Raw genomic sequence first — 22,191 nt, forward strand, 5'->3', positions numbered from 1 at the left:
ACTAATGGGGCCCACATTCTGAGAGGGTACGATGATTTGAGCCGTCCATATTCTTTTCTACTTCCATAAGAAACCTATTATCTCATCATCACGCTTCAATAATGATCACAGCCTCGATTTTTAGATTTGAATGCGATCCCTTGAAAATTTCCTTTTCAATGTTCTAAAGTCGTCTACAGATAGTGACGGTCACAATTGTTTCCCTAAAGTGGCCCTTAGAGACCACATTTCACGGTTCCGATCATAGGACTACTCAGCTTGAAATCGGATTGCGTACTGAGTTACTCAGTAGGCTCTTATCCTACTGAGTAAAATCTGTTGGGGCCCACAGTGAATTCGTGTGGTTTATCCACGCCGTCCATACGTTTTTACAGATCATTTTAGGGGTTGAACCCAAAACTGAAGTATATAAAAAGCTCAAGTAGACCATACCAAAGGAAACCGTGAAAGTATTGATTTCCACCGTTGAAACCTTTCTAAGGCCCCCACTGATGTTTATTTGTCATCCAAACTGTTCGTAATATCACACAGACATGGATGAAGGGAAAAAGCAAATATAATATTGATCTAAAACTTCTGTGGCCCTCAAGAAATTTTCAACGGTAGACTTCAATTAAACTGTTTCAGGTGGTGTGGTGCACTTGAGCTTTGGATATGATCAATTTTAAGTTAAGGACCTTAAATTATATGATAAAACGTATGGACGGAGTTGATATAATGAATGAATGACGGTGGGCTCCACAAAGTTTACTCAGTACGCAATCCGCTTCCACTCAGCTTGTGAGCCCCTGTGGATAGCGATAGACACTGTTTCTGCGTCGCGACAGAGGCAAACTGAACTCAAAGATCTGACGCCGGGAATTCCCATTCCCCGGACGTGGAAGGAAGAGCTGAACAACCCTGGTCGAGCGCATGACACCACCGGCGTAAGATAGCAAGCACTGGATCTTCTCTCCCGATCTGAAGCAGCAGAAGAAGAAGAGTGAGAGAGAGAAGGGGCAAAATGGGCATTGGAAGTTTCAGAGGGTGGCGTCCGTTCGTCTTTTCTCTCCCTCTCCTCATCTCCCTTCCCATTCTCTTCTCAGGTCTCTCTCTCTCTCTCTCTCTCTCTCTCTCTCTCTCTGAAATTCAATTCAAAAACTTCATTTCTGCCCTTTTCTCAGTCTCGGAGTTGCATCGAAAGTCCAATCCAGTGCAAGATCTGAGCAGAAAACACACCAAGAAATTCGATCATCTCGTGCTGGGCCCCGCCGCAGGCCAAGGCCTGTGCGATCGCCTTCAATGCCGTGGTATGCAATCTCTCACTCTCTCTGCGCATCTGATACTGCATGATCTGCTCTACTCTAGCTGGTTTTTAATGTTATGGATCTAGTCTGGTACTTCCATAATTAAGGCCGTGTTTGGTTGTGTAATCAGATTGGATTGTGATCATTTCAGCTAGGATTAACCTGCAAATAGCCTTTCTTTGGATTCACAAATGAATTGGATTGCAAAAAATTCAGCTTAAACATGTGGAAATGATTGAATTGTTAGTGATAGCTCATGAAAAGCCCTTAAATTGCATTTGCATTCTTTTCAAGCCCCAGCTGTGACTAATGTAACTGCAATTTGGAGCCCCATCCCTGCATCTAACTTTCCTTGATTAGTTACTTATTGCAACTTGATTTGATAGCACGTCCAAATGTTGCAGTTTTTTATTTGAATTGCAATTGCTAGTCTAGTAAAGTGGGAATGACATAATTTGAATTTAGCCTAGTTCGTGTTTGTATATGGGAATTGTGCTCCAAATTTCCAATTTGTGGGAAACATGATCAGATCTGAACGGGGATCCTAAGATAATAACTAATTGGATTTTTCAAAACCTTTATTTTCCGCTGCATTTCAAAATCCAACCATCAGATTGTTACACTGATTAGCTTTCAAGTGAGCAGCCATTTCCTTTTCCATTGCCTCTGCCACCACAACTAGCACCTCGGCCTCGACCAGTAAAGGATGCTAAAGCAGATTTTTCATTGGCTCTACTTGTAGAGCCAAGAGATACATGTTAAAGGCAAGCATACATTTCATTCAAAGATGGCACATCGTTGCTGCCCAAAATTTATGCACAAACTAGTTCGTATTCATGTTTTAAGCCGGATAAACACTTTCTGTTTTTTTCTTTTTCTTTTTTTTATTTTTATTTTTATTTTTTTTATACACACACACTCACACCCATACACACCATAACAGATACTTGACCCATGACCTCTGCGTTGAAACTCCTGTGAGTCTACCATTAAGCCATGGGTAAGGACTACACCGGATAAACACTTGGCCACACGGCACTCCTTTTATTGTTGACATTGCTTGTCCAAATCAGCAATAAGGGTTGATGCACATTCAACTCCTACTACATTCCATTAAGTTTTTGTTCACCACCCCAAGTATAGGGTCGCGATGTAGTAATAATCTCGGTAAGACTGAGGTCGAATCCACAGGGACTGAACCTTGTACGTAATCTGAAAGTAACCAGAACTAGAACTAGAAGAAGATGAAATCTAAATCAGGAAAATTTAAGAGAATAATGGTGAATAACTTTAACTCAAGCTTGTAAAATTCAAAGGTGGGAAACTAGGGTTTCTAAGGATACACTTGTAGCAATCAAGGAGATCTATACTTGATTCATAAACACAACTGGAATCAGAGTCCCATCTTCAACCAATTGGAAGTTCATTAAAATCCAAATATGAACTTCCTTTGATCTACTTTTCAATAAACTAGAGGTATGAGAATTAGAATTGATTCCATCACAAAATCATGCCCATGAGACAAAGCAAACAACAGAATTTAACCAATCCACAACCAATCCGAGGGAATTATGAATGTTAGGAAGGATTCCGTCATCCAACCATGTCCATGAGACGATGGTGAACAACAGGGTTCCCAGGTTCACAATCCTAATAATGAAAAGAACATGCTCAGAGCTATCGCAAATCCATTGTAATTTAAGTCACAATAAACCATTAAAAACTAAAAGCATTCCTTATAATCAAACTATAATCAAAGAGAGTTCAATAAACATGAATCAAAGCATAGAAAAACACCCCATCACGCTACAAGCTTCACCTCTTAGCCTTAGCTAAGAGGTTTAGCCGATCACGGTCATGAGTGACTAAAATCTCTTAGACAAAGAAAACATAAACAAAAATTCAGCAAAGGAGAGAAAAAAACTCTTATTAATGGCCAGCCGACTGATGCTCTCTCTCTCTCTCTCTCTCTCTCTCTCTCTCTCTCTCTCTCGCTTGCCCTTCTTCCCACGTTCCCCTTTCTTCTCTCTCTCTTTCTTTCTTTTATAGGCAACAAGGAGTAGCTAGGTCGATTAGAGTCGGATGAATTGACCCTGTTTCCGCCATTCAATTCGCAAAAGAACAGACCTCTGTTTCTACGCAAGAAACTGCAAAAACAACTGCGTTTGATTTGATTTTGGGAGGACAGATTGCTCCACTCAAACAATCCGACTACATGGATGTGGTTGAATTGTCTTCTCCACTGTTTGGACGGTCTGGATCAGTGATCCGACCTTGACCGTGATCGCCGGATCGTCCAGATCGTCCGGTTTTTATGGACGTGCGTAGTCTGCGCAATTTGTCTTGCACTGATGATTGGTGGGCCCATGATCGGGATTTCCAGAGAAATCCACCCCGTCCATTGAATTCCTTTTGTTGTTTCGGTCTAAGAGGGTATGGTTTGGATTAGATCTGAGGGGACCTGCACCGTCTTTCCTGCTGTCGTCCATTGTCTGTCAGACGGTTGGAGATCGTTCTCCCTGTTCTCTCTTGGAATTTTGACACGTAGGCCGTGATCAGAGGGCCTTTTAAAGTCTGACGGACGGTCCAGATTAATCATTCGGATGAAGGTGGTGGGCAACCACTCGTCACGGCGGACGATCGTCTGCTCCTGTGTGCGAAAGGAGAGAGAGACTCTCTCTAATTCAAATTCCACGGGTCAACCGGTCTTTGACCGGTCTAGCTAGTCCAGTGCACAGCGGGCGTACGCTTGCTGTGTACACCGGCCGCATGAAGTGGGTCTCACCTTGATTTTTTCAGAAATCCGCTCCGTCCATCCGACTTCCCATTTAATTTAAGGAGCTGAGACCAAAATTGAGGCATATCCAGAGATCATGTGGCCCAGATGGCTAAATCCATGCTTTTAGCATCCTTTGCAATCCAAGCTCTTGAATTCGCCCTGCAACACAAACATGTTTAAAATGGAACATTAAGCATTGTCATGTGCATTAAACCAAGCAATAAATGGGGTCCAATATGCAATATTTGACCCTCAACACAATCCCCAACCAACATTTTGCTAGTCCCGAGCAAAGTATGCGAAAAATATTTTGAGAATTATAGGACAATTCTTATAAACTCAAGTGGTTTTTGAAAAGCAATCTAGATAATAGAATTCCAAGATACATCAATGTTGGGCATTTCCTTCTCCTAAACTCAAGCGCACGGTAAACTTCATAGTCAAGTGCAAAGTATTAATCCATCGATTAGAACAATTCTAAACATTGAGTTTCATGGGTATATAGTGCAACCTTGACTTATCACAATTAAAGATCCAATTGTCAATTTTCATGATAACATTGATAATCAAAAGGAGCATTCCGGATAAATAAACCTAAACTGAAACTTACCTTACAGTTTAGCCTTTTTATTCTTCCAGCTTTTGATTTTTCCATCGATGGCTTCACGCTGTGTCAACCTTTTTAAAGATCTTTAACAGGTAGCCGTTTTCGATGACAACTGTTTTTTAGCTAGGTACTCTCTCTCTCTCTCTCTCTCTCTCTCTCTCTCTCTTTTCATTGAATGTGATGGACAAATTCCCCAGGTTGGTTCCTTCCATGCTTAATGATTACCAAGTTAATAATTCAATATCGAACTGAACCTTAATGTGCAAGCTAGATGTGACATGTGAAATCATGACTCAATCAATGTTTAAAACTTCAAATCATGGATTAATAATTCAAACTTAACTGTGAAATCTAACAAGTAACTGGATCCAAGAATCATAAGTCACCAACGTTACGTATCATATACTTCTTAAATCAAGAATATCCTTCAAAATCACTTGAATTCACAAAAAATTTCAGAAAAAATTTGAAATTTTTTTCACAATTTTTGCTCAAGATTGAGAAAACACTGATTAGGTAACCTAATCTCCCATCCCGAACCTAAAATCTACATTGTCCTCTATGTAAAAGATATAAGCATGCGATGCACATGAGACAACGAAATTGAAGGAGAAGTGATGGAAAGATAGTACCTGATGAAGGAGTTGTACGGCACAAGAGTTAAACCAACACAAAGTAAACTATCCTAGAACAAATGGAAAGCAAACTATCCTAACAGCATAAAGCCGACTATCCTAGAACAGCATAAAGCAAACTACCCTAGTCCTATGAAAGTAGGGGAAAAGCTACTCAGTCATGCCACAAGGTTCCTCCTCCGGCCAATATCTTGATAAATTTCTCAGTAGGTTTCTCAACAGGATCATCCAAAAGCCATTTTTGCAATAGGCTTGGATGCCTTGGAGCATGAATTTTCAGAGAAATTTATGGACCTCAGCATAAGGTTTCCTTTTAATTTCTTGAGGTGTCCAAAGTATATATGATTCACCTGTGACAGAGGAAGTTTCAAAGTTAGTACCCTATGATGAATTAGAGACTTCAAGTAGATAATATTCAGAAAAATTTTCAGGAAGTGATGTAGTCTCAACACATTCCGAAGTTTCGGACTTCGGTTCAATTTTCAGCTCCTCCTTTAATGGTAGACATTTAGGATCTGGGGGAGGGGTTTCAGAATGAGGGTTCTCTCGGTCAGTGACAACTATCGAGGTATTGTCTTGCGAGGCATCCACTATTTCTTTAATCATAGGATCGTTTGAATCTGAAAGGTGTGCCAAGCAATCGTCCAAAGAGTTGGGATATTTAGTTGGGAGTGACTCATTTTCCACATTAAAGTGTGTGATGATTTGCCTAATGATTTCATCGTCTCTGGAAGTGGATGGAGGCATGCTCTCTTGCTCTTGCCCTGCACAGACAAGTTGAGGATCAATCAGCGACGCATTGATGTGAAAACTCTGTTCATCGGTACCACCCAGTAAAGGCATTGTATTGTCAAGAGTTGACAACTCAGATGGTAGCCTTAACTGGATGGTTTCAATTCCCTGAGTCATATTGAGCAACTCGTCCTTCTCCCGAATCATATTATCATTCAATTCAGGGGAGTGGTCCAAACATGTCTCATAAGAGTTAGAAGGGTCGTTGAAAGGGGTTCATCCTCCACATTTAAATTACTCATGTCAGATGAGTGGAGTAGATCCTTATGACCGCTCACTTAGTGTACTTCTTGATCACTGACCTGGACCAAACTTGAGATTAATTCTAGGGGAATTTGGGCTGCACATTCATAATCGTCATCCCAATACTCATCATCTTCTAATTCCTTACAGTACACACTTGGGATGGGATCACATTCCTCACATTCTATTCCTCGATTGGGTTGAGGTTCGAATAAACTAACCTCCCCCTCATCATTGAAATTATGTGTGTCATGTGAGTGAAGTGTATCACTATCATTATATTTGAAAGACACGTCTCTTGATTATTTTTTTGAACCGTCATCGAGATCGACTCTTTGGGAAATTAAACCATATGCTCATTAACATAATCCAACTCTTTATTCCAAATTCCAGAGTTATTCAAAAGCGAGTTGGGATCACTTTTCTTGCATTGTATTTCTGGACTGGGTTGAGGCTGGAGTAAACGAACCCCCATTAGCTTATCGAGGCGTGATTCAAGCTCTTCTAATAATTTTCTCATGTCCGCAGAAGAGTTTGTGTCACTCTGAAGTAACTTCCCTTGGATCAATTCTGGTTGGATTTCAAAGGTAGGAGATCCAAGAGAATAATCATTATAAAAAGTTGTTGGTTCATCTTCCCAATTGTGATGTTTCCACTGATCATAGTCATACAGATCATAGGTGGGAGAATACGATGATTGTTAATACATATTATCACCCATAATATAATCTTTCATTGTTTTCTTCTTGTTTGATGGTTGATTATAATTCTCACTCCCATAAGTCTGACAGCGCCAACATTCACACACTGTTCCTTAATCTATGGGGTGTAATTATTCTCCCTCATATGATCACGTAAGAACTTCTTAACCGATGGAATATTATATTCCGGTCGGTTTTTGATGATGGTTTCAAAAAAGTTTTGAGACATAGGTTGATTTCTATCATAATCATCATACATCCCTTCATACTTTTTTGCATTCTTAAAAGCTATCTCAACATATTGACGTTCCCACTCGTGCATATACATGGTGAAACCCTAATCCTGAACCTAATCCAAAAAAATCCTACAACAAATATGGAAAGTAAGTAGAGGAAAAGTTAAAAGGAAGTTACCAAATTAGAAGTTCCTAAGTTAAAAACCAATTTAGAAAGTCTATCTCATAATCCTACAAAACAGGAAAGTTAGGTTAGTTTCTAAAAATCAAATAGAAAAACCCTATCCTAAAATTAGAACCCTAATCTTACCCTAATTCTAAAACTAGTTAATCTTAGAAAAACGCAACCGTCAGTCCCCGGCAACGGCGCCAAAAACTTGTTCACCACCCTAAGTATAGGGTCACGATGCAGTAATAATCTCGGTAAGACCGAGGTTAAATCCACAGGGACTGAACCTTGTACGTAATCTGAAAGTAACCAGAACTAGAACTAGAAGAAGATGTAATCAAAACCAGGAAAATTTAAGAGAATAATGGTGAATAACTTTAACTAAAACTTGTAAAATTCAAAGGTGGGAAACTAGGGTTTCCAAGGATCCACTTGTAGCAATCCGGGAGATCTATGCTTGATTCATAAACACAACTGGAATCGGAGTCCCATTTTCATCCAATTGGAAGATAATTCATTAAAATCCAAATATGAACTTCCTTTGATCTACTTTTCAATAAATGAGAGGTATAAGAATTAGAATTGTTTCCATTACAAAACCATGCCCATGAGACAAAGCAAACAGTAGAATTTAACCAATCTAAGAGAATTATAAACGTTAGGAAGGATTCCTTCATCCAACTATGTCCATGAGACGATGGTGAACAAAAGGGTTCCCAGGTTCACAATCCTAATAATGAAAAGAACATGCTCAGAGCTATCGCAGATCCATTGTAATTTAAGTCGCAATAAACCATTAAAAACTAAAAGCATTCCTTATGATCAGACTATAATCAAAGAGAGTTCAATAAACATGAATCAAAGCATAGAAAAACACCCCATCACGCTACAAGCTTCGCCTCTTAGCCCTAGCTAAGAGGTTTAGCCGATCACGGTCATGAGTAACTAAAATCTCTTAGACAAAGAAAATATAAACAAAAATTCAGCAAAGGGAAAGAAAAAACTCTTATTAATGGCCAGCCTACTAACGCGCTCTCTCTCTCTCTCTCTTCCTCTTCTTCCCACGTTCCCCTTTCTTCTCTCTTTCCTTCTTTCTTTTATAGGCAACAGGGAGTAGCTAGGTCGGTTAGAGTGGGACGAACCGACCCTGTTTCCACCATTCAATTCGTAGAAGAACAGGCCTCTGTTTCTGCGCAAGAAACTGCAAAAATAGTTGTGTTTGATTTGATTTTGGGAGGACAGATTGCTCCACTCAAACAATCCGATCACATGGATATGGTCGAAATTGTCTTTTCCATTGTTTGGATGGTCTGGATTAGTGATCCGAGCCTAACCGTGATTGCCGGATCGTCCAGGTCGTCCGGTTTTTACGGATGTGCGCAGTCTGCACAATTCGTCTTGCGCTGATGATTGGTGGGGCCCATGATCAGGATTTCTAGAGAAATCCACCCCGTCCATTGAATTCCTTTCGTTGTTTCGGTCCAAGAGGGTATGGTTTGGATTAGATCTGAGGGGGCCTGCACCGTCTTTCCTGCTCCCGTCCATTGTCTATCAAACGGTTGGAGATTGTTCTCGCTGTTCTCTCTTAGAATTTTGACACGTAGGCCGCGATCAGAGGGCCCTTTAAAGTCTGACGGACGGTCCGGATCAATCATTCGGACGAAGGTGGTGGGCCACCACTCGTCACAGCGGAAGATCGTCCGCTCGTGTGTGCGAAAGGAGAGAGAGACTCTCTCTTTGATTCAAATTCCACGGGTCAACCAGTCTTTGACCAGCCTGGCTGGTCCGGTGCACAGTGGGCGTACGCCTGCTGTGTACACGGGCCGCATGAATTGGGTCCCACCTTAATGTTTTTCAAAAATCCGCTCCGTCCATCTGACTTCCCATTTAATTTAAGGAGCTTAGACCAAAATTGAGGCATATCCAGAGATCAGGTGGCCCAGATGCCGATTCTTGAGTGTTAAATCCATGCTTTTAGCATCCTTTGCAATCCAAGCTCTTGAATTCACCCTGCAACACAAGCATGATTAAAATGGAACGTTAAGCATTGTCATGTGCATTAAACCAAGTAATAAATGGGGTCCAATATGCAATATTTGACTTCAATAGTTTTGAATAATATTCACCCAGTGATTTAGCTCCTTGTTGAAGCTCAAATATTTCCTTGAATAACTTATATGTTCAAGAGGCATTTTTGTCAAATGAACACATCTCTTGCAATGCATCCCACATTTATTTTCCAATATCCAAAAACATTACATTCGCACTAATGGAAGGTTCCGTACTATTCCATAACCACGTCATAATTTGAGCATTCTCTTGGATCCATTAATCATACATACTAGCTCTCTCATCAGTCTTTTTAATGGTCAAGTATTTTAATGTGCTCTTGGTATTTAAAAACACTTGGATGGATTTGAACCACTAAAGATTGTTCGTTCCATTTAATTTAATAGAGGTTATTTGGACCCCTAAAAAATCAGATGGATTTTTAAATCCAGTTCTCGAATCATTTTTCTCTTCCATCTAGGAGAAGGGATTAGAATATATATCGCAAGCTTATATGAACACGGGCTGATATTTTGCGACCATACACACTACACTTAAAGAGAATAACCAACCCACATGTCCACACTTTCCAACCAATCATGAAGGTCGATGATCACGAATACAACATCCAACGATGGCAATCAACCTGCACATACACACATCCCACATAAGAGGTGATGATCATGAACACTTCATCCCCTCCTTACCCACAGACCATCACAAACGCATGACATAGCAAAAAGTATTGGGGTCCCTCCTCATGTTGAGTGGGACCCACATGTGTGGGCTTAATTAGCATTTTAGTGCCACATATGTGTGAAGGTATTTTGGTCTTTTGGCCAAGCAACTAAAATAAGAGAAAAGAGTCTTTTGCCTATAGATAGTTAAAGCAACATTTGGGGTTTTCTTTCTTGGAAAAAAAGAAGAGGAATAAGAAGAGAAAAGGGGATTTTGCAAGAGAAGAAGAACAAGAGCCTTCTGCCCGAAATCTCCACATCCAGGTTTATGAAGCTCCATCCACAATGCCGGTTCCTTCAACTATCTTCTCCGAGGGTTGTGTTGGGGATTTTCTACAATCCCTAGTTGGTGAGAATTCTTTTCTTTCATGTTGCTTGTAATCCACATTTGGGTGATTTAGTTGGGATATCCAAGAGAGGTCTCTTGATGATTGTACTTCCATTATTTTGATTATAGTGGATTTGTGCCAGACTAGGTCCAGTGGTTTTTCCTTCCACATCGGAGGGTTTTCTACGTAAAAAATCTTGGTGTCTCTTGCATCTTGATGATTTGCTTGTTTGTGTTAGAAGTGATTCCTATCCACTAAATCTTTTATGTTGTTAATCCCATTGATTTGCACATAGAAGGGAAAGTTGTGTGGTTTCCCAACAAAAAGAAACCTTTGGTTTCTCAAAAGATTTTCAGTATAAGAGGGATGTGAGAGACCAAAAAAATAAAAAAATAAAAAGGATAAAGATTTATAGTATAAGAGGGAGAAATATTGATTAGATCAGCAACAAGGATGTTGTGATACCATGTAGAAATATATATTAAAGAGAAGAAGAGAAGGGAAGAAAAGAGAGAGAAGAAAGTGTTGGGAGAAGAGAAGAAAAAGAGTTAAGGCTGGACATCCCCACTCTTTCCCTTTATATTAATAACAAAAAATGAAAAGTATGAAAATACCCTCACTAATAATGTTCATATTCTAAACAAGTCCTAGTCCAATATAGACACCAAGGGACTTCACTTACTGCCAAAGGCTGAATGTTGAAAGTGGTGGTGCATTAAAAATACCTTTCACTTTTGACTAAAATTATTTCAAAATTACAATTCAGTACTTAAATTAATTTCCATTGCTTATTTTTCAGTTTATCAAACAACACCTAAATATAAAAGAGAAAAAAGCTAGGTGGACCGGATCCACATCTATTAGGTGGGCCGTAAAATTGTACGGTCCACATCCTCATGCTTAACAACTATTATTACTAACTCTATGGCTTAGTCTTCTATTTACATTTAATACTCGCATTCTTATATTTATTGTTTGTCATTGGTAATGAACTCTCCTTTTTGTATGGAAGCTCATATTCATGGTTATCCATGCCCCTACCGTTCTCCTGCTACTCCATTACTTCTCTGTCTATTGTGTCTCATGTGGATTTCTTTGTTTGGTTGATTTGTTTGTTGCTACTGGCCTTAAAGCTCTAAATAGGACACATTCTTCCCCCACATCTCGCATCCTTAATTCCAGCGATAGCATTTCTCGTCACTGTCTTTGCTATATACAACAGTTCTCTGACTGCACGCAGGGATGACAAAATATATGATATAGTAACGGTTGGGAACGCTTCATATGGTAAAGTAGAGAGATCGATGGCTATTCTTGATACTTTCATTAATTTTATACAGTTACATTTCAAAAAATATGAGGTTCCATGCATTAGATAAACACGGCATACTTTTGGGTCCTGTTGACTTGTAACATATTTCTTCCATAGTAGCTATTGTAATGCCTCTGCCAAATTGAGTAGCTTTCTCCGTAATTTTGTTTGTGATCCCAATAGTTAAGTACAAGGTTTAATATCATGTAATCTCAGCTCCATTTTCAGCACTTTGGTCATGTTATTCTTGCATGGGGTTTATGATGTAGGATATGAAATTTAAATACGATATGCAAGATTTCAGGCTTAGATCATACTAATTCAGAACAATCACATAATAATTCCACATCCCACACAAAAAGCTCAAACATTCAAGTAGAGGGGAATCTGTGCAGGTCCAGGCCTGCACAGGCTAGGACTGGATCAAATAAAATTATGGACCAAATGATGCTCAAAGGGAAATAGAAATCAACCACACATGCATAAGAATCAATCCCTAATCCAAGGGATTCCCCAATTTTAATTCAAGGAACCCTAAGGTGAGAAAAGGGTCAAATAAATTATGAAAAACGCAATCTAGGGTTAGGGTTTATGAAAAACAAGTATGAGAGGGCAAAAGAGGACGAAAACCTGATCCAAAAGACTGTTCCGGCGTATGGACAGCGGGCCTGGGGCGCTCGCACGTGCACAGGTACCTGGCCGCACGTGCGAGGGGGCGTCGATTGCGGAAAAGCTCTCCTTCGCCCTGGTCGGCCAAGGGTATGCTCCAAAACCCTGAAGTTTCGGGTCAATCCAAGCTACGGCTTATGCGTGGTACTCCGCCGAAATTTCAGCCCTCCTGCGGGGCCAAAATCTGAAATTCTGCTGTAAAGAAGAAAACTGTTGCAACAAAGGACAAATTTGAAGCACAAATGGTGGTAGAAGATGAAAAAAGAGAGATGATGGAGGATGGGGGTGAATCGGAATCGATGTGGCTTCGCACCACGGTAGTTAGCCATTCGAAAAGGGAGGGTTTCGCACTCACTTTTGAATTCTTCCACAACTCACTAAGAGAGCAGAAAAATAAAGCAAGAATTTTTATTAAGCTTGAATCAATGAAAAGAACTACAAGGGGTGCCTATTTATAGGGAAAACCCTATACCCCAAAAATCACACAATGTGCGCAACTTATTATTTGACGATGAAGTAAACTAATATAAAAACCAAACAAAGATAATAACAATAAGCAAAACCTGAAATATGAAATCAATCCGACTAGTGGGCCACGATCATGAGATCCCATGATGGGCTTTTCTTGACTATCGGGTCCGCTCTTTTGAATCAAAACTTTGTCTTCTAACTAGAAGGCCCTCCTTGGACGTCGTCATCGAGCCAGATTGACGGTGGAGCCCTCCTTCTTCGTACGTACGTGCGTAGGGGGGGTGGTGTGCGTGCACGTGTGCGCTGGATGTCCTCATCAGTTTACCAAATGGTATTATTTCTAATCAGTTCCTTCTCTGTTGATAAAGGTATCAGTTGCATTTTCAATCTTTTTTTGCATAAATATCATGAATGCCCTTTCTCTTACCGAATTGGTCAGGGACCTTCCCCCCTCATTGGTGGTAGGGACCGATTTAATTTTCTTAATGTTAAAAAGTCCATGGATGAGACGAAAATCTGTCTTTGCAACAAATAACATTATTATTTTGTTTGTATATTCTGCCGCGCTTTCGGTCTTTGTGATCATAATGATCCCATGTAGAGGTTCCCATCATCCAACAAATGCGAATAAGTTTGTTCTCTTTCCAGTTTGAAAATTGTCATCGCCAGAATGGAAATGTGAATCCGGTGCAGCCACTTTGGTGGGTCACCTTACATATCACATGGATCAAACATTCATAACCATCCAATTTGTGGTCTGCAAACCAATGGTCAAAACAACCAATAGGTTTTGTGACCCATCTGCAGTCAGCCCGCTTATTATATGGTTTCAATCACCATATACCGGCCAGTTGTATCGAGGAGATTGGGTTGAAGGGTGAGTTGCTATCCCGAGATGATATCCTTCTAATGAACTTGGTGTGGCCAAACTTTAAACAAAACAACATTAGAGCAATCTACGAAGAACTCCTGCTGTTGCTTGACATTTTTTCTTAAATGTGGAAATTTGCAGGTATCGATGCCCCAAAGCAATATAATCATTCCAAGTGATCCTGCTTCTGAGCTTCCAATACACAGAAACACTGTCATATTCCTGGTGACTATTCACGAGAGAAGCTGATGCTTCAAAGAATCAAATGTTACATTGTAAGGGCACTCTGCACTTAAAGTTGAATACATTTCTGTTGTAATTGATAATCTAGTTGTTCATACTCGATTAGAAGTGTGCATGCTGTTGCTTTGCTGGTCTGCTTGTCCTTGCATGGACAAACATTGTTAGTTGGCTCAGAATGCTTATTTTCAATTAAAAAATTGCTCTTCAATTATTTAATTTAAAGAATTAGTTGAATGTATCCTATATATTTTATTATTGGATGTTACTGACTATGGCCTTTATTCTTAATCAGAATATCTGTTTATTTATGTAGATCCTTAAAATTACATCTTTTGATTAATTATTTTCTGTTTTATGAAATGCAATTTATTGATTTGAGCATCTCAATGGCTTCAGCATTCTGCACAGCATACAAGGCTAACCCAAATCCTTTAGTGATGATCGTACTGTTTCAACAGATACCATTCCAAGGGATCAAGCACATAGTTCAGTGGAAGTCACATTTTCGCTTCAACTTTTGGTCTCTCAGATTGAATCCCAGCTTACCTATCATCATCATCATCATCATCTAAGCCTTATCCCAACTAATTGGGGTCAGCTACATGATTCCTGTACCTTTCAAAAAAAGAAAAAGAAAAAAGGCTACACGAATCCTGTTCCGTGATTCCACTCTATCAAGGGCCATAACTTCAGTTAGACCATAGGTCATCAAATCTTTTCTTACTACCTCCATCCACATACTTTTGGGCCTTCCCCATGCCCTTTAGCCTTCAACGTGCACCAGCCCACTCCTTCAAATTATAGTTGCATGAAGTGTGCAGTGAAGCATCAACAAATTCAGGTGCGGGAGCAAGGAAGTGTCTCGTGCAAATTGTAAACAAGTATAAATATGTAGGAAGAGAGAATGGGAGTGCTTGTGGGTGTGAGAGTCCAAAACAAGGATTCAAAGCAGGAGTGGCAGCTAGTTAGAAGCATTCTGCAACTGAGCTTCAAACTAATGCAGTTCTTTGTCTCCATTGCAGATGACCAAACCATCTAAATAAATAAAAAGGATTCTTACTGTTTCAAATCAAATTCCATTCCCGGAATGATTCGTGGGAAACTCCACCATATTCCATATCTTAATTGTTGAGGACTTAACCAGCAGAATGTGTTTCTGCCAAAATAACAGTTCATTTGGTAATTAGTACTTGAAATGAATGACATTTTTAGTCAGGGACAGAGAAGCGTTAACCTGGTATTCAATTTTCCATTTTCTGCCACTCCATGCTCAGTTGGTTGAGCTGCAAGTTATCATGCCAAAATATTCAGCTGAAAGTTGATTTGGGTGTATTTCCAAACATTAACTTGTATCAGTAACATCTTGATGGTATTTGGTCCAAAGCACCTTCTGTTTGATTCCGTTTTTACGGAATAATATATGTTGGAGTTAGGATGTCTACTGGAGTATCCTCCAAGAGAATAACATGTCAGCTTCGGGGGTGAATATTTTGGAACCAATTTCTTGAAGCCATGGGCATAATGCTAAGCACAGACAGTTATCTAGTTGAATATGCAGTTGACTTTGTTGTATATCTAAGCATGGACTTTCTAGTGTTTTTGTCCCCTACATATTTATTTGATTGTGTTGATGGACTTGAAGGTGATGGAGCGAACCCCAATTGATGGTTTTTTTCCCAACAAGTAGCCTGTCACCCTGTACCTTTATTTGATTGGCATTGTTGGATTTAAAAGTGGATGCATTGATGATGTCAGTAACTAATGCATGGGCATTTTCACACCGGGCTCGAGTGGGGTAGCCTGTGAGATGCGGGGACACACTCGGGGTGGGTGACCCATGTGATTTGGAGCCCACAGGAGAGGTCTCGTGTTTGATACTCCTCATCAGGGGTGATTAATGCGCATTTCACACTGGGCTCGAGTGGGGTAGCCTGTAGGATGTGGGGACACACTCAGGGTGGGTGGCCCGTGTGAGGCGGTACTCATGTGATTTGGGGCCCACGAGAGGGGTTCGGCTGAGGTCCTAACCCATGCGATGTGAGGCCTGGGCTATGAGATAAAACGATTAATTCGCCATGCTCTAACAATTCAAGTTTTTAGAGCAAGTGGTTAATTGTCCTGTATCAAATTGGTATCAGAGCGGGAGGTCTTGTGTTCGAGACTCCTTACTGGGGGTGATTAATGCAGGGGCATTTTCACACCGGGGTCGAGTGGGGTAGCCCGTGGGATGCGAGGACACACTCGGGATGAGTGACTCATGTGATTTTGGGCCCACGGGGGAGGTCTCGTGTTCGAGACTCCTCACCGGGGGTGATTAATGCGTATTTCACACCGGGCTCGAGTGGGGTAGCCTGTGGGATGCGGGGACACATTTGAGGTGGACGGCCTATGTGAGGCGCTACCCATGTGATTTGGGCCCCACGAGGAGGGTTCGGCCAAGGTCCAAACCCATGCAATGTGAGGCCTGGGCTATGAGATAAAAGGATTAATTCGCCATGCTCTAACAGTTCGAGCTTTTAGAGCAAGTGGTTAATTGTCCTGCATTAGTAACCCAATCGTTGATTTTGCCCACAAGCAGCCATCTCCTTCGGCTTCCCTTTTTCCAGTGCTGGTACTGCCCAATCATCTATATTCCTTTGTATTCAGATCAGTATATAGCAATGCGTCTTTCGTATACCAATTTCTGATTTATGTTAGTTACTGTGTATTACGTCACGTGTGCATCATTTACTGGGTATTCTGGATTCCAATAGCGTCAGAATAGTGCAGTTCTTCTTGGTGGTGTCCCCCTGCTTGACTTGTGTTTTGAGTGATATGTGTAGAGGGTTGTCCAGCTGTGAGGAGCTCAGCATGAGTTTACATGTTACTGTCCACGTTTATTTGATGGATGCGTGCATAATGTTTAGCCATTGTTATGATATTTCCTTGATGTAATATGTTTACATTGTTGATTTTCTATGTATGCAGGCTTTTTTAGAAACAAGGTATGAGGATCATTTTCAGAGGAAGAGTCATAGTATCAATCACTATATCTTCACTGATTCAGATGTGGCTGTGGTTGACGATCTTGGACACATATTCCATAAGTATCCAGATTTCCATCTGGCACTCACTTTCCAGAACAATAAAGATCAACCTCTGAGTTCAGGATTTATTGCAGTGAGGGGCACGCTTGACAGAATTTTGAAGTTTGTCATTTCATTTCTCTCTCTTAAATGTCAACTTTTCTTTAGGCTGCGTTCCAATGCTCAATTGAATCAAATTGCAGTAGTTCAATTCATTAAATTGGAAATGGCATAAGTGATTCTCACCCCCTCCATTCAGAAAGCAATGCGATTCGAACTTCAAATGCATGAAATTGCAATCAGGGGGTTGTTACTTGTATTTGGAAACTAAAGGGTCTCAACTCAATTCTAGCGATTTGCTCTATACTTAATTGAATTATTGCAATACACTCCAGCTGAGCAACCAGACGCACAATCAGAGATTTGGAATGTAGTAAACCAAATCCTGATGGCAGGGCAAAGATCTTTCTACAAGAAGTACTGGAGGTGTACAGTTCCAAATATATGAAAGCATCCCACATGCTTGGAGATCAGTTAGCTCTTGCCTGGGTTAAAAAATCTCATCCTTCATTTGATGCAAAAATATTTAAGAGGCCAGAAGCCTTCCTGGATCAAATCCATGGAGCGTCAGTGCTGTTCTTACCCTGTGCTGTTTACAATTGGATGCCACCTGAGGGTGCAGGGCAGTTTCACGGCATGCCTTTGGATGTTAAGGTGACAGTTTTTGGTAGACTTAACGCAGGATTTTTCATTACCCTGTCATTTGAAATGTGCATTTCTGTTACTACTATTTTATTATGTGTGTGCATTGCCGATTGCTCTTTAGGAGACGTCCCTCCAAATGTAGCCATAGATTTCTGACAGCTAATAAAGTGTCAGAGGCACTAGACATACTATTGAATTGACCGCCTCATTCCTCACTTCCTTCAAGTCAAATGCATCATATGTTTTCCACCCCAAATCATAAAGAGAAAGATGAGTCAATCCATCCAACATTAGATTGAGGGGGCTAGTCATGAGGATGGGCCATCATAGACATGCCGCCGTCCAAATATCAAGGTCCACTCATATGATGGGCCACACATGCGCATTGATATAGACGGTCATCTTTTCTTCTAACCATCCATGTTTCTCATGCACCTCTTCAAGCTCACCTCTTGTGCAGCATTCCTCACTCATAATGAGAAAAAAAAAAAAAAAAGGTCCAACTTTGATTTCATCTCATTGATCTGTCACCAACAAAAGATGCATCTGTGAAGTGCATGTCCAAAGTCCATTAAAAAGTTTGAGGGTATGATTCACTTGCATACATTTCATGTCTATTGGTGTATTTGATTTCATCGATTGTACTTCACCCAAGTATCAAAATATGAAGCCTTACATGATGATTTTATTAGATAAAAAACTTTGGCACTGTTTGTCATCTTCAGGTTGTCCATTTCAAAGGGTCAAGGAAACGGCTAACGCTGGAATCTTGTAACTTCTACAGCACCTCCCCAGCTTCTGATATTTCTGATATGCTATGCCTCATCTTAAAGAGTGGCAGAACAAAGTATGATTAGATCCTGGCTTGCTTGCATGTTCTAATGCTTCTTTGTCAAGGGCAATTTCAATATTCAAATCATCTTCCCCACCTTGTTTCCTGCCATCAACACATACCATGTCTTGGTAAGTTCACCATCTGGATCCTCTTCTGATAATTTTGCAGGGGATTTTTTTTTTTTTTTTTTTAATTTATTTTTCCGGGGGGGGGGGGGGGGGGGGGGGGTTTGTTTTTTGGGGGGGGGGGATTTTGCTAAGCCCACACGAGTGCAGAACTCTGCCCATGCACACAGAAGCACACATGCCATTTGACACACTTGTGCGAGATCTGATATTTCCATCAGGTGGGCTGTAGTGTTTAGATCTTTTGGCCTAATAATCAGGTTCACTTCAGCAGGTCACCACGTATACACAAACAGATGACTGAAACAATACTTTTCTGGCCATCCATTTGTTTTGTATACTGGAATGTGGTGTGAAATGGCCTGATTAAGGGTAGAAAATCTAAATAATGTGGCCCACCTTAGGATAAGCTTGGATCTCAAACGCCATATTGTCATATGTGCTTGTGCGTGGATGGGCAGGGCAAAAGACATGCATAAAGCTTAGCAAACCTCTTTAAATAAATAAATAAAACACACCTAACCAGAAGATCTGCATACAACAATGATTTTTTTTTTCTTTTAAATTTTTAACTAATTGGGCATTCTTGTGTGGAAAGTTGGATTGATTCAGTTGCAATTCAGTATTTCAGCTGTCAAATTCTGAATTTTCTTTTTGATGTCTTTTGAAAAATATTACCAGAACCTACTTTAACTCAGTGTTCAATACCCACTTGAGAGTCAAGTATTTACCAAAACTTGCATTTGACAAATATTTACCAAAACCTGCTCCAGACTAAAGAGTTTCCTTGGACCTCTAGTAGAAGTTTAGGGTTAAAATATCCATTTTGGCTCATTTAAACAATGGAATTAAAAGTTTAAAATTAGTTGTTGCAGTTAATATTAGGTGTTGTAACAGTTGAAAATTAGGTGTTCCAGTTCATTGCCCATTGGTGATAGAGTTCTGGAATTTTTTCCTTGCTTGGTTTGGAATCTCTAGATCTTTTAATGAGTCCATCGGTGCATTGCTGCTTGGATAGTGTGGGCCCTTCAAATGCCCAATGGATACCCGGTTCAGATGGGGATTGTGGAAAGAAGCAGAAGAGTTTTTGAGGAGAAAGTTGCACAATGATTCCTTAACGAGGAATTCTGGCTATTATGATTGTTAATCGGGTGTTGCCGAGAAACGAGTTTCATGGGTGTGCAATGGCAGTCCTTTTGGGACATTGGGGATGGTTGTTGTTGTCTGTTGCCATGTGTCTGGGGTCTCTGGGATTCCCCTTGATCTTTGTCTGTCACCTTCTATGATTGCCAGTTTCACCAGTCGCTGTCCATTTTCTATTCTTCTTCAGTTTCTCTTAATAAATCCCACTGCCTTACAAAAGTAGTAATAATAATAATAACTGTTGAATATTAGGGTCTGTTAGGATGTCATTATATCTGCATTAAGCTCAAATGCGATTGGTTCAATTTTTGTTGGAGTCTCCTCACACCTCCAAACAAAACACTCTGTCCTAATCAAAGCGGAACCATGTAAATAGTGCTTTAAAAGCATATGGTTTGACATCCCAACTGGGATTAATCACAACAACATCAAACGTTAGATGATACTAGGGGTGCTGGTGAAAGGGCAAAAATATTTAATATGCTTGTTTGTAGATGTTCGTTTTGGTAGAGCAACCCATGTGCTACGCGGCTCATGTACATGCCATATATGTGCCAGCAGTACGAGACCAATCCATTTATGAGAGAGGTGCAACTATGAAGATGCTCTCTCCCTAGAATAAGGTCAGTCCAGTTGTGAGGTGGCCCCATGGTTAGCAAAAATCCGTAATAATATAAAAAATTAAAAATTAAAAATTAAAAACTCATATAATTGCATGAATGTTTAAAGCTCCATATATTTCAGAAGATCAGAAAAAAATCATTTATGAGAGAGGTGCAACTATGAAGATGCTCTCTCCCAAGAATAAGGTCAGTCCAGTTGTGAGGTGGCCTCATGGTTAGCAAAAATCCATTATATAAAAATTAAAAAATTTAAAATTAAAATTTAAAATTTAAAATTTTAAAAATTTTAAAAATTTTTTTTTTTAAAAAAAAAAACTCATTTAATTGCTTGAATGTTTAAAGCTCCATATATTTCAGAATATAGGGAGAAAAAAATCAATTTTTTTTTCAAGCGACCCAAATTTTGCATTTCATTTCCAAAAATAAAATAAAATAAAATCATTCAAAAAAATATTGAAGGTGATTAAAAAGACATTGGGGTTTTTAACGATCTAAACTTTACTGTCTTTTTGGCATTTCTATTTCGCTGAATCTTTTACTGTCTTTTTAATGGTCTATAATGAATTAAACATGAACATTTTCCCATGCCATACTGATGAGTTAAATATGAACATTTTCCCATGCTATAATGAATTAAGCATGAACATTTACCCATGCTGTTTTTTGGCCTTATGGAGGATTGCTAACTATCTGTGGGCCACAGTTTACAACAACAGTGGATTGCTGGGAAAAAAAAAAAACTTGGACAGTTTTTGCCTGTCCCACCCAACTCTTTCTAACAATGTGGCCTACCTGATGAATGGACCAGGTTTATTTTTCAGTGAGCAAATCCACAGAGTCAGCCCCACGTGGACAGCTTGGATATTGCACCTCTCGGCCATGCTGGCACATGTGATAGCGTGTGGATGGTATATCTTCTACATGCGTGTGGGATCAGCAAAGCTCTATTGTGGTAAATATTAAAGACTCGTTTGGCAGCTTGTATTTGCAGTACATTATAATCCAAATCACAATTCAACTAGAATTGAAGTGATCTAGAATCTTTAATTGTATTTGGCATCTTGTAATTGGAATCCAATGGAATCCCAAATTTCTATTTGGCCGCCTAAATTTTGGGTAAGGAATTTTGTAATATATTCACAACAACATAAATATGATAAAGTAAACTATCTTTAATACCCTAAAATGGCATGCATGGCATGTCAGATTATCATTGTAATAAGTAGTGTAAGATATACTTTGGCAAAAAAATGAGGCAATTTTGAGCCTCAGGCGGAGCACAAAAATAGGTTCACTAGTTTTATAGTTGAAGCAAAATACCATATGCTTCTAAAAAGTCAAGTGGGCCACAAATTGTAGAATCGTGCCTAACTAAGATCACCATGTAGCCCACTTGAGTTTTGAAATAACATGATTTTGGATTCCATTCTTCTTGATGGGGCATATTATTTGAATAAATAAGATGGAACATGCAAACCATGGTGGCCCACCATCAATTGCTCATGCTTTTAAAAAAAGCCTTTAAAACCTAGGTGGGCCCATTGTTCAATCTTCCCTCCCTAAACA

At 39.8% G+C, this 22,191-nt stretch overlaps 1 protein-coding gene and 1 pseudogene across 1 annotated transcript; both read left to right on the forward strand.

Annotated features, from left to right (window-relative positions):
• The first annotated feature begins 775 nt into the window (after positions 1-775).
• Positions 776-12,130, forward strand: LOC131256719 (uncharacterized). Its single transcript, XM_058257729.1, has 3 exons — positions 776-1,085; positions 1,164-1,287; positions 11,686-12,130. The coding sequence occupies exons 1-3, from the start codon at positions 1,004-1,006 to the stop codon at positions 11,807-11,809; spliced, it is 330 nt and encodes a 109-aa protein (XP_058113712.1). The 5' UTR covers positions 776-1,003; the 3' UTR covers positions 11,810-12,130.
• Positions 12,131-12,530: 400 nt separating this feature from the next.
• On the forward strand, positions 12,531-21,803 carry LOC131256312 (uncharacterized; annotated as a pseudogene).
• The last annotated feature ends 388 nt before the right edge of the window (positions 21,804-22,191 follow it).

The sequence above is a fragment of the Magnolia sinica genome, chromosome 9 (genome assembly GCF_029962835.1).
Source record: "Magnolia sinica isolate HGM2019 chromosome 9, MsV1, whole genome shotgun sequence".
Classification (NCBI taxonomy): Eukaryota; Viridiplantae; Streptophyta; class Magnoliopsida; order Magnoliales; family Magnoliaceae; genus Magnolia; species Magnolia sinica.